Below are 13,846 nucleotides of genomic sequence, written 5' to 3' on the forward strand. Positions count from 1 at the left end.
GATGATACTGTATGATTAACGAATAATCCTATTCAGTGCAAACTTTCCTGCCATGACGTAACCAAAGAGGCTGATGTGGGAAAACAAAGTTACTACTTATAGCCTGTGTTTCTTACCTCAACTGATACCTTTACTATGCAATTCAAGGGCTTATTGTATAAACATTGCTGACTGGAGGTGAATTTTGACATTTGTTTCGAAATTGAACTCTGTTCAGGACTCGGCTCAATTGTATAAAACTAAAATTGGATCAACTGGAGGTGGTTCATCATTGATCTAAACTAGCACAAAACATCCTTGACAACACTGCTAAAATTTACTATTGATGCTGTTATCTCACTTTGAATGCAGACATTAATTGTACATTGTAGCTACATAGTATTTATAATCAAAGGTGTCATGACAATAAAGATTTATTCCTAGAAATCGTATTGGTTGAGCATAAAGACAATAGAACGCAAACAAACAAAAAACTGATAAAATTACTATGACCAACAAGCAATATGTGTAACTGTCTTAATGCTAATAAATTGTTTATAAATTCCAGTCATTGCGTTGTGACACCTGTTTTGTTGTTTTCCTTTTTTGTTGGTATTGAAATTTCTTCATGGGCAGATTTTCGTCCCTTTGGTGTGTGTGGTGCCTTGTGCACATTTTAATATGCTTTAATTAAGCTAGCATCTGGGATTGCTTGAACTTTTAACGAAAACTATCGGTAATGATTCCTAAATGTCTATTCACTTTTTTCAACCAGGGGATTCTATGGGGATACGAGAACAGTCAATAGTGCTTACATCACCAGGTAAACAAACTGCTGGTGTATGGTAAAATAACACTGGGTTTTCTCACGTCATTTTTGCCCATGGGCATTTCAATTAATTCTTTCTTCAGTGAGGCAGTGCAGGCTGATACCATGTGCACAGCTATGCAAGCTGTTGCTACATCTGTTTTAAGTGAATTGGCAGCCACCACCTAAAAGCTTCCCGTGGCGTAAAATCATAATGTTAAAAGTAGCATGTGCATGGGAGTCAGTGGCTGGATTCTTCTGCTTGTTTTTGGCAGATACTTTCTCAGCATTCTGTGCTGTCAACAGCTAATAATCAGTAAATCATCAGCTTAAATTATTTTTCATTTAATTCCAAAAAATAGGTTGTTTGATGCCAAAAATAGGTTTGTCCTTTGTCATTGTCAGTAGACACATTGGACGAAAGGAAACAGTATAATTCACACTATGTAGGTACACAGAATGCTGCCCACTACAGTGGTGCAGAACATTTGGAAAATGAAAAGTAGAGCGGTTTTAAAACAGTGTGTTGTTACAATAATCTTTATGATTAGCCCAATAAAGATACTAGTATCAAATGGAGAAAAAAAAATCCAGGAACTGACCTAGGTTTGAACCTGTGACACCCTGCACTGTAAGCTAGATGGCAACCTCTTAAGCTACTGAAACTCCACCACGAGCAATCTCTGAAACACATTATTAAAGAACTTGCTTTGTACTTAACTTATGCATCATTTATCAGTGTTGGCATAGTACTCATAGAAGCTTATGCACATTTTCGGTAGTTAAAAAAAATTAAAACACATTGTGTAGTTACTGCTACTCAAGCTGAGAGAGTGTATTTAAGTAATGGTGTCAAAATGCACATACTTCACTGTTCATGGCAGATGTTCGAATTTTCCTTTCTTACTATGCCACTGAGTGTCTGTCAAATTATGAGATGTCTCAAAGTATTGTTATGGGTTCAACTATTGTCTGCATTTATAATATACATAGCTGATAATTTCCTTTACGTAACCTTAAGATTGAAAAATACATTTTGAGGTTCAGCAGTGTAGGAGTGGTGTAGTGACATTTACATGTTTATAACAATTTCTTTGTTATTTCATTTGTACCTGCACAAAATAAAATTGTTTTGCAATGTGACTGCATCTGAACTGACGATTACATCTACATCTACATCTATACTCCGCGAGCCACCTTACGGTGTGTGGCGGAGGGTACTTATTGTACCACTATCTGATCCCTCTTCCCTGTTCCATTCACGAATTGTGCGTGGGAAGAACGACTGCTTGTAAGTCTCCGTATTTGCTCTAATTACATTCTGAACCCAACTTCAATCCACGAATTTTTGCCAAAGTTTGTCCTACTTTACAGTGATACAATCCGCAAATGATCTGAGATCATTTTCTGTGTTAATCTAAGGTGAAATGCTTTATATAGTCGGTCCTAAGTAATGTGCCTCTGTAGGCCAACAAATTAGTTCTACGTCATAGTTTCCTGTGTGGAGGATTGACAGTGCTGCAATTTAATCGCATATAATGGATATCACTCCCTAATGAAGGTAACATTGGACATTCTGTGAAGTTACCTATCAATTCTGGTGATAGTATCAATACAGCAAGCATTACAGTCTCGCAGGTGATACATGTCCCCATCCAGTGACATGAACATTAGAGCATCGTGCTGAGGTAGAGGCATTACAAAAATTGAGTTTGGCTCCTTGAGGCCTACATGGAGCAGTCCGGCTTCAGTTGGAGAAAATGCAGGTCCATTACTGAAGATTACGTGTTTCCAGACTTAGTTTTAGTTATACCTGGTAAATACTTAATAATATTTTGTGGTATTTATAAATAACATCCTGTCATGAGGCCATTCACAAAGACAGTGATGTCCTTCAGCTACTGCTTAATAGTGTCACATGATCCCACGGAAATGGTATTAGGTTGGAACTACATGGTATTACCTCCCATGAGATTTCAACAAACACAGCTTCTTTGTCTTATTGCAAAATGCCACAAACAACTACACTGCCGTTTGTGAAAAGTGCAAAACCAAGAAGCAATTACCCGAGTAGCGCCACCCTTGAAGAGAGTGGCAACGGGTGTGGAAGCAATACGTGATAAATTTTGCACGAGATGGGGTACACGTAGGCCGAGCAGAGCCCGCTCGTGTCGGTCCAACAGGGTCGGTGTTGCTCGTAGTGTAGTCAGTACAGAGCTGCACACAAGGTGGAAACAATACAGTGAGTGCCAGTATGTCTCGCCGATGTCAAAGGGAGCCATATTGGCATGTGAGCGAGTTCGAACGGGGCAGATTTTTCGGTCTCTGAGAAACGGGGTTGTCATATCGTGACATTCGGCTCGCACAGGCGTGCTGCTACGACATTGATGTGTGTGTGGAAGCAGTGGATAAAGGAAGGTTGTAGACAGCAGAGAGCAGGAACTGTACCAAGGAACATGGCCACTGCACGGGATGACTGTCATCTTGTCCGCATGGCCATTACGGACCATACAGCGTCATCCACAATGTTGGCTTGTCGCTGGAGTGCTGCAACAGGTGTGAACTTGTCTGTATCGACAGTTTGTTGCCATCTGCTGCAGGTTGGACTGGTTGTTCACATGCCATTATGTTGGCTTCCATTGTCCAGAAGCAACAAGCTCCTCTGACTGCAATGGGCACATGAACACTTCACGAGGGTGCTGAGTGGCAACATGTAATTTTTTTCGGATGAGTCCCAATTCAACATGTCCTATACTGATGGGCGCATACATGTCTGGTGGTACCGTGGCGAGCGCAACCTGGAGGGCTGCATTGTGGAGCAGCATAGTGGACAAATGCCAGGTGTGATGGTTTGAGACGCCATTGGTTACAACAACCAATCTCACCTTGTACGTTTTGCAGGCACTATGAACAGCAACTTGTACCTAACAGAAGTTGTGGAGCCTGAGGTACTCCTCCTTCAGGCATCTCCACAGGCCACATTTCTACAGGACAGTGCCTGGCTAAATATTGCGAAGAATGTACAGGCCCTCTTCGAAAAGTGACGAGTAACATTGCTTCCCTGGTGTGCGCGTTTGCCAGACATGTCGCCATTCGAAAATGTCTGGGATGTGGTTGGTCAGTACCTGATGCGTCACTGTCCTCCAGTAACTAGTGTCACAGTAACATATTCAGAACCTTATTGATTCAATGCCATGGCCTATTGCAGTTTTAATTGCAGTGCATGGTGGCCGCACAACATATTGAAAAGTAAGGCTCAGAGGACATGTACAGATTTGAAAGGGTAATCATTTGTTACTCGTCATGTATCTAACCTGTGTTATTAATAAATTGAATTCATGTGTTTCCTTCTTGGTGTTGCAATTTCCACAAATGGTAGTGTATCTGGGATCCTACAGTTATCCAATTCCCTGCAACACTCTTATCCACATCTGTGATACGAGGTGGCATGTTATGCCCCCAATGCCCAACTCTTGGAAGCACCACAATCCTAGTCCTGACATTACATCTTTGCAAGGCCGTATTTAGTTGTGAAGAGCTGTTGTTTCTTAGCATGTCTACACAAAACACTGTCACAGCCAGTTATACATGCAGAAACTTGTCAAGTGGAATGTACTGACTAGTGAAAATTTCCAAACAAGCTACATGACCTGAAACAGTTGATTGGAGGCTACCTGAGGAATATATAATATTGAATGCCACACACATCATGTAAGTTCTTATCATAGTACACTCTTTGATGTGATAGTATGTCTGCAAAACCCGCATGTTAAGGCTTAGTGAGGCCTCGGTTTTCTATAGTAGTTTCACCTAATCAGTACATTAATGAAGGCTAAAGGATTCATTCCGAAGTTCACTCTGTGGTCTTTATAGTCCTGCTTTTCATGTTGGCATTTGACAGCGAGCATTTTGAATTGCTCCTGCCTCAAATACGTGAGTGGAAGTCTGGTGTTGTTGGATTCCACTGTTTTTCCACTTCCAGTGTGCGAAGTATTGTATCTGCAAGTTCTCATCTAACAAGGAGGGGTCAACGGAGATGAGAGGGATTTTTTGAAACCACCTATATGGTAGTGTAGGTTTAGGGTCTCAGGTACCACTCTACATCTATTGAACTTAGTGTGCGGGTGATCGCCAAAAAAGAATTTCAGTGTCTTGTGTTCGACTAGACCCTTGACAGTATCACTAATTTCAAAACAATTGTTGGTTCGGTTCGAGTCCTGGCACATTCCGTCGAGCCCACCCCCACCCTCCATCCTCATGATCGTTATTTTAATTCTGTTATTTAATAAAAGTTGTTCATTTCTAATGCTGTAATGCATCATTTCAGTTATCTGAACTTAACTGATTTCAGATTTTAGTTTGTACTTAAATTTTCTTTCTTTTCTTCCCCCATTTGTGTCTATGTGATTTGAATTATTTTTATGTATGGTAATGTTTTTCCTTTGCATTTTATCTTTTCATTCATGTTATTGCAGATGTAAACATTACTCATTTTTTCTTGACTTTAATTTTATTTACAAAACCTTTTGTTGAAATCTTCATACGTGTTATTTCATCCTTGGTGAAAGAATTCCTTTTAAATGTTTATATAATGATAACCATCCAAAAGGATGAAAATCGGGTATTGAAAAATAAATTTTGACAATGTTGTACAGGCAGTGTAAATAGATTACATTGTCTTTTGTTTTCAACCAATCTTTTAAATATTATAATAGATAAATAAAAATGAGAATGGGCAAAAATCCCAAATAAAGTGCCTCGAGCCTCAGCTCTAATGAAGATTAAGAACAGATTTTTTATATGCATAGAGGTGCTAAAGGAATTTATACAGTACGTGAGTGTTGTATTATTCCTGCAATTCTTGTAGGAGGCAAGAGACTTAGTGATTTACTACCCTTGCAGAGGGTGGAGCAATGTGGTGGCTGCCTGCAGACAGTATATAACACAATAATGCCACACTATCATGCCTTCAATGTTTAATGGCAGCCGATTTGAATCAGATTATAAAGTGAATACATCCCCATTTAAAATGGAGTAGAACCATAGTTTCTCAGGAGATTTGGAACTCTGGCACCTGGGCACCATATTTTTTATGCTGATACTAAGCTACGACAACACCTCTATACAGCAGTTAAAAAAAGTATCTTGATGAACAGCCATGTCTCATGTGTCTGTTGCTTTTTGTCTGCAAAATAACTGAAACACTTTTGTCACGAATACTGTACTTGCATTCGTCCTTGATTTTGGTAATTTCTTTGTAGTTACACCATTTAATGTCCTCGTGGAATGTGCAAGTTACAGTCATAATGATTGACCATATTACATTAGCTATGTGTGATTGATATTGTTTTTGTTTTTCTGAATATTCAGACATGCAGCAGTTTTCATACAGTTAGATGCCCACTTCAAATTTGATGGTTGTAGTCTTCCTTTCCTTCTTCGTGTAATTTGATTTGTGGCCATCTACACTCATGCCCATAAATCAAGGATAATGCTGATACATGGTGAAACAACACTATGGTGGGCAGTTTTCAGGTTTAAATCACCTTGGGGTATGACCGTGCGGTGATTTGTCCTGAGGTTGTCGCACAGTGGTGCTGGCAGCAGTCAACATACGCAGAGGTGTGTTGGTGCTTGCCAGAGTATGGTGCAGCGAGTAAGTGTGCAGACGTTTTCAGATGTGCTAATGGTGACTGTGTGTTGAAAATGGCTGAAAGAACACACATTGATGGCATTATTAGAGGTAGAATACTAGGGCGACTGGAGGCTGGTCAAAAACAGCAGTTCGTAGCACGGACCCTCCGTGTGCCACAAAGTGTGATCTCAAGATTATGGGAATGATTCTAGCAGACAGGAAATGTGTCCATGTGCTGCAGTACAGGACGCCCACAGTGTAAAACACCACAAGAAAACCGATATCTCACTATCAGTGCCTGCAGACAGCCACGGAGTACTGCAGGTAGCCTTACTCGGAACCTTACTGCAGCCAGTAAAACAGTTGTCTCCAGACACACAGTCTACAGGCGACTGAACTGACATGGTTTATTTGCCCGGAGACGTGCAAGGTGCATTCCACTGACCCCTGGTCACAGGAGAGCCCGTAAATCCTGGTGTCAAGAACACAGTACATGGTCATTGGAACAGTGGTCGCAGGTTATGTTAATGGACGAGTCCAGGTATAGTCCGAACAGTGATTCTCAACCAGTTTTCAACTGGCGTGAACCAGGAACCAAATACCCCTTAATGTCCTTGAAAGGGACCTGTATGGAGGTCGTGGTTTGATGGTGTGGGGTGGGATTACGATTGGTGCACATACACCCCTACACGTCTTTGACAGAGGAACTATAACAGGTCAGGTGTATTGGGACATCATTTTGCACCAGTATGTACGCCTTTTCAGGGGTGCAGTGGGTGCCACCCTCCTCCTGATTGATGATAATGCATGGCCCCACTGAGCTGCCATCGTGGAGGAGTACCTTGAAACAGAAGGTATTGGGGGAATGGAGTGGCCTGCCTGTTCTCCAGACCTAAACTGCGTAGAGCACGTCTGGGATTCTCTCAGTCCACGTATCTCTGCGTGTCTTCAAACCCCTACGACACTTCTGGAGCTCTGACAGGCACTGGTGCAAGAATGGGAGGCTATACCCCAGCAGCTGCTCGACCACCTGATCCAGAGTATGCCAACCCATTGTGCAGCCTTTGTACTTGTGCATAGTGATCATATCCTTTATTGATGTCGGGGTACATGCTCAGGAAACAGTGGCATTTTGTAGCACGTGTTTTGGAACGGTTTTCTCAACTTATCACCAATGCCGTGGACTTACAGATCTGTGTCGTGTATGTTCCCTATTTGTCTATGCTATTAGCGCCAGTTTTGTGTAGTGCTACATTGTGTGGCACCACCTTCTGCAATTTTTCTTAATTTAAGAGCATGAGTGTAGATCATAATGTTAATCATCAAACAGTTTTCTGTGATTTGTTCAGTCCTTATTTCATAACACTCTCTCTTTTCCAATCTTTGCGTTACAAAAGCCAACAAATAAGACACTGAAATGGGGACATTTTTTATTACTCTCATAAGTGATCATCCTCATAGCAATAAGGCAAGTCCAACCTTTTCAGCAGTGACAGGAATGTTACATGTGTTATGTGTTTAATAGTTGCAGCAGCACATTTCTATTTGGTTATAATTCTCCTTTTCTTTTGCAGCCACGCATTGATCCGCTACAGCTTCTCCGCTGCCTCAGTGTTCTGTTGTCACCTGATGGAGGAATAAAAAGTCACGAGGAAGTCCAAAGACTTGCTAGGTGAGTTGTACAACATTAATACTTTGCAGTCATAAAATTGCTGTATTTTGTAGGTGAACAGTTTACTGCTCTCAAATTGCTCATTTAGAAATTTGTTTTTTGTTTTTTCTCCATCTCTTTTCATAGCAAAAAATGATCTTTGGAATCCAAATGCAATAAGTTCAGCTTTTAATAGATTTGCTCGTATCACAAACCAATTATTGATCTTAATGGCGATAAATTATCTGAAAATGTTAAAGAAGAGGATACTGTCAGTGAGAGCCACTTTCAAAGGAGGATATGTTTAAACACCTTCAGACCAAATTTCTGTGGGATTCATTGTTGCTTATGAATTGTAGATTCATAATAGCTTCTGAGGGCAGACCATAATCCAGACAACAGTTTGTGAAAATATTTAGCAGAAAGTGATGTTTCCTCAGTGGAACTTTGTCAGATTGTAGTACTCTTAATGCATTCGAACCAAAAGTATAATGTGTCATTATTAATGAAAAGTAACTGTGCTTATCAAAGAAGAAAGAGGTTTCCTATAGCAGTTGCTGTGCACTAAGTTTAGTAAATTGTACATTTACTAGTTACCAAATGTATCACATTTGACCTGTGGTGATTTTCTCATACCCTTCAGCTTCAAAAGTTCTTTATGGAAACCATTTCCATTGCAAGCTTAGAATTTATCTGTATATTTTTACTGAATAATGTAAACATTTGCCTTGCTGAGGTGTCCTCTCTGTATGCAATAGCGAGAACATATCAGCTATTTCTTCCATTCATGTTGCATTTGTGGGTTTTATATAAGGAAGTGGCATGCCAAATTTATAAGGAAGTTTCTTTTCTCATTACATGAGATAATTTATGAAGTAAGATAAGATAAAGTGAGGAGGTTGAAAACCTGAAGTTATGAAATGATTTGAATCAGATTGGTTTCATGAAGCTTATCTGTACTAGCTGCTCTATTGAATTATATTAAACCAAGTTGTCAAACTATGACAATGAGAGGTCTTGTTTCAAAAGTAGGAATATGTTAGCATAAGACAGAGAGATTGAAGGAAGGATGATAAATCAGTTGTGCAGAGAACTACCTCTTCATTGATAACAGAAAGGGAACAAGCAATATTGCTACTGAAGTATTGTTAGTGGAAGTAAGGTTACATCATTAATAGATGCAGATAAGTTAATTAGTAGTTATGAACCATGTATTTAAGGTAGATTTTCTCCCTTTTGCTACTACTGAAACAAGAATTTCTACTGGAAATCGTCTTGTATTTACTAATGACTTAGTTTGGTTATTCACATGGCTTATTATTCTGACTGGGTGTGTGTATCAGTGGAGCTTACTTCAAACCTATGTAATGCACACCATTTTCAACCTTTGGCCCCAAAGACTGTTAAAAACCTGTATGAAATTGGAAATTGGCACACACATTCATGTTAGAAAGTCCTACTGAGGTATAAAGGAATAGTCAATTTGGTAATGGAGGGAAGTGAAGGAAGTATGAGGAGGAGATCATTATTACTTAATTACTTTGGTTTGAAGACACACACCACTACAAGCTTCTTACTTCATCAAGGTGGCCTCTGTAGACCCTTTAGTAGCCATTCAGATTGATTTATATTGAGCTGTAAATATTCGTAATAGATGTATGAATCAACAGTCTGAAAAGTTAGACTCGTGGTATGTAATGGTTGATAGACTTGGTCTTCAGTCTCGCATCCCTTTTTTTTTGGGGGGGGGGGGGGGGGATGTTATGGATGTTGGTAAGGGGTAGTCACAGGGAGGGTGGATCTTCTGGTCATATTGCTAGATGCTATTAATCACAGTTGATGGCAAGTTCATATTGACAGTACTGTACTTCTCCTACTCTTATAAGCTCTTACATTGTGACTTGATCATAAGGCAGGTAGCAGTGTTCTGACGAAGAACCCTTAAAATTCAGTCAAAATTCCGGTTCTATTTCGTAAAGTTGTCTGGAATTACATTTAGACTTTTGTGTATTACTCTAACTTTCTGTTGTGTCCTCTGATCTCCTCAGAGGCTCTGAAGCTCCAGTTGAACTATAACCACTAAGGGAATAGGCAGTGGGTAATTTAAATATTGTTAATCTTTCCCTTTAACATCTATCTCAAAGGAGGTTCAGTTTTTAAAAGTAAATCAGAATTTTTATTGGATCGAGCCATTTCCTCTCATCCAATTTTTAGTTCCGTTGTGTTGCCTCTACATGTACCGTATTTACTCGAGTCTAAGCCACAATTTTTTTTCCCGTTTTTGTAATCCAAAAAAACTGCCTGCGGCTTAGAATCGAGTGCAAAGTAAGCGGAAGTTCTGAAAAATGTTGGTAGGTGCCGCCACAACTAACTTCTGATGTCGAATATATGTAGCGCTACACAGGCGTGATTTGCAGGCACAACAATAAATACTGGCGCCAATACCTCTGCGTCGGTAAAAATAAAAAGAGGGGGGGGGGGGGGTAGAAGATGAGAAGCTTAAACGCATGTACACAGACTGGCTTTCGAAAAGCAACAGGCAGCTGACACCAACAGGACGTGTAAAACGTGAAAGTTTGTCGCAAGTGTGCCAATGGATTTATGATGCATGGAAGTCTGTTCCAAATCAGAGTGTGCGACAAGCATTTAAAAAAGGTTCGATATCCAATGCATTAGATGGTACGGAGGATGATGCTCTGTATGAAGAAATTAGCAACAGAGAATCAGGTGATAGTGATTCAGAATCATGACTGATATTTTAAACATTTCGTATAATATGTATTACAAACCTAATAAAATTTTGTTTTAAATTTCAGCGTCTAATTTCTAACTTATTTTCATTCTTATGTTATAAGTGTTGCTACTCTGCAATGCACAGGATAGAAAAGCGTGGAGAGCTGCATCAAACCAGTCTACGGACTGAAGACAACCACACACTCTGCATTTGAAGTCATCATTAAAAATCTACTACGAAAATCCGACTGGCAAGACTGTTTGGGATGTATGTCAATATGTCCAACTCTATGTTCTGAATTTTTTCCTACCTGTGACAAGAGATTGTTGCTAATAGGAACTTTCATGAATCGTGAATGCCATGTATTCTTTTGTGTTTGCTGCTATCTCATTTAAATTGTCTCTGCCTAATAAACTACGAAACTAGAGTGAGACAAAAGCAAACTTGGGAGAATATACATATCATTTCATGTTTATATTTGTATTATTCTTATGTTGAGTAGTGATACTGTCAGAAATGAAGCACGGCAACTGACTAGATTTTTAAATCTAAGATGACTCTAATTTCTGTGCAGAATGTAATGTACTAAAGAGGCGTCTGCAAAGATTTTCAGACGGAGAAAAATTTTCGCTAAACTCTCGTTCAGAACTTTTTCTATCATATGCAGTCCATTATTTGGTTTTTGTTGATCATTATCAAAGAAAGCAGCAGTGTAAGTAACAACAAATAGCAGTCTCTTGCCATTGTTTCACTAATGATACAATTCCTCTCTCTCTTTTATTGTATGCGGCGGGAGTGTTCACAAAAGCAAGGCATGCCGTGAACGGCAACAGGTCGTAAACACTCATTACCAGAATGAGATAAATAATGCATCACGCAGTACAATAATGCATTTTCAGCTTCGAGTGACGTAAACACCTACAGCAAAGAGAATGGCACTTATCAGATCAAAGCAAAATAAGAAATTAATTCAAACCAGACGAAGCACGTGTAAAAGGAAGGGTACCCGGGCGGAGCGCCTGAAACATAGCAATGGCTACCTGGTAAAGCTTAACTGCTTATCTTAAGACTCGAACCAAACTACTTGTAGCTGTATCTTAATCCATTCGACCTAAATTGTGTCTCATGTTACAATGGACCAACTTTATTTCGATTTGGAGGCGTGGCTTAAAACTTTTCTCTCACCTTGAATTTCAAGTCTCAAAATTCAGGTGCGGCTTAGATTCGGGAAGATTTTTTTCCTTGATTAGTGAGTCTCATTTTTCAGATGCGGCTTAGATTCAAGTGCAGCTTAGATTCGAGTAAATACGATAATCCACACCCTACATATTCCACAATGTGTTCAGTTTCTTCAGATCTCTGCATGACTACAGTTTTCACTCTGCTGCTCCAACCTGCACAAAGTTACTGATTCCTGGATATGCAAACTAACCTGTTGCTTCTTGTCAGAACCATTTACTTCCTCCCCACTTATTCTTTCAAATACCAACCAATTGTATACAAAGTGTCCATTTGGTAATCAACAGCATCCTGAGTGCCATGTTACAAATGCCTCTAGTTATCTTCTTTTCCAGATCTCCCATGGCACAGGTCTCATTCCCTTACAAAGGTGTTCACGAGAAATGTGTTCAGGAATTTCTTTTTTAAATTCTTGTCAGTTTTCAGTATCAGTGAAATGTTGATACATTCATTATTTATTCATTTAAAAATAGTGGGAATAGTGTGTTCTGACACTGGTTGCATGCAAAAATGGTTTCCTGGCATTTAAATTTCCTTCTGGTTGCTTTCTTTATATAAATTGTAAACATATTCAGAGAAATGCTTGTTCTAACATTAAGAGTGAGTCATCAGTGGCATGCTCTCTAGTTTCTCCCCAAATCACTGCCCAGTTATGATGATAGGTTATAGGTTGAGTGAGCACAAGAATGAGTTCTTGAGAATGGAGCTGTTGTGGCCCTAAAACTAGTCCCAAGGAAAGAAATATGTCATCCCAGACTACTTCAGCCTACTGTGTTAAAATTTCTTTCCTTGTACGGTAGTCTATCACTGATCATTCTCTTTTGTTGTCCTCTGTTTTGTTTCTGCCGTTCAATATGTTTATTTCTTTCCTTATGTGGCTGATTCTTACTCAGTTTGTCTGGTACTGAAATCTTATTTCAGCTGCTTACTTTTGTCATTTTAAACTAATTCAGTAAATAAAATAAAAACAGTAAAGTGTAGCTGTGGGTCTGCTATTTCCAGAAAAATTAAAATATGTATCTCTGAAGTGAAATAGTGTGAACAGCCGCAGTTTATCAAGCTAATGTTCATATTAAGTCTTGGCTAAAAATAATTTTACTGCATATTTCTTGATGTAATAAAAGCAGTTATCAGTACAAATAAATTTTTTACCAAGACTGCGTCTACAAGTTTCAGTTGTTTAAAAATGGAGCTATTAAAAGGAGAAAGCGAAACACAATTTAGACCTATATACTAGTCTTACCAGAGGTACATCAGTTTGCAGTGAAGAAACTTACTTGCAGAGAATTCCTACAAACTGCTCGCACCAGATGAACATTTTTAAACTACTGAACCTAATTTTTAGAATAATCTGTGGTAGAAAATGTTATAACATGAGAAATATGTGCTCTCTAGAGCCTTATAGGGTAGTAAAATTTAGTAACAGCTTGCAAGAAAACTTTTACACGAACATAGTTTGGTAGTTGTGGACTGAGATAAACTTCATTTCACTTTCTAAGGCCCACCGTTTATTGTACTGTATTGCAATCTGTTCATACTAGTGGCCATAATTTTCACCACCACAATGACCTAGTAATGTGTTGATGCTCAGATTTTGTCAGTAAAGTACTTTATTATTTACAATGTTTATGTAATGAGAAGTAAAAGAATTTTGAGGAACAGACTATGCATTCAGCTGATAGTGTTGTCAATAGTGGAAGGACACTATGTCCTAATGGATGAAGGTTGTTGTTGTCGTCTTATCTGCCTCTGACCTATGTCCAACACTTTTACAGATGACTTGTTCTCACAACATGTAGT

The 13,846-nt window shown here is 39.2% G+C and overlaps 1 protein-coding gene across 3 annotated transcripts in view; it reads left to right on the plus strand.

Annotated features, from left to right (window-relative positions):
- LOC126483765 (serine/threonine-protein phosphatase 1 regulatory subunit 10-like) overlaps positions 1-13,846 on the plus strand; it is a 106,800-nt gene that overhangs the window by 24,970 nt on the left and 67,984 nt on the right. For all 3 annotated transcript variants that reach the window (XM_050106912.1, XM_050106914.1, XM_050106913.1), the window contains one exon: positions 7,997-8,094. In XM_050106912.1, the coding sequence (XP_049962869.1) occupies positions 7,997-8,094 (98 nt within the window). The remainder of the gene's footprint in view (positions 1-7,996; positions 8,095-13,846) is intronic.

The sequence above is a fragment of the Schistocerca serialis genome, chromosome 6, assembly GCF_023864345.2.
Source record: "Schistocerca serialis cubense isolate TAMUIC-IGC-003099 chromosome 6, iqSchSeri2.2, whole genome shotgun sequence".
Classification (NCBI taxonomy): Eukaryota; Metazoa; Arthropoda; class Insecta; order Orthoptera; family Acrididae; genus Schistocerca; species Schistocerca serialis.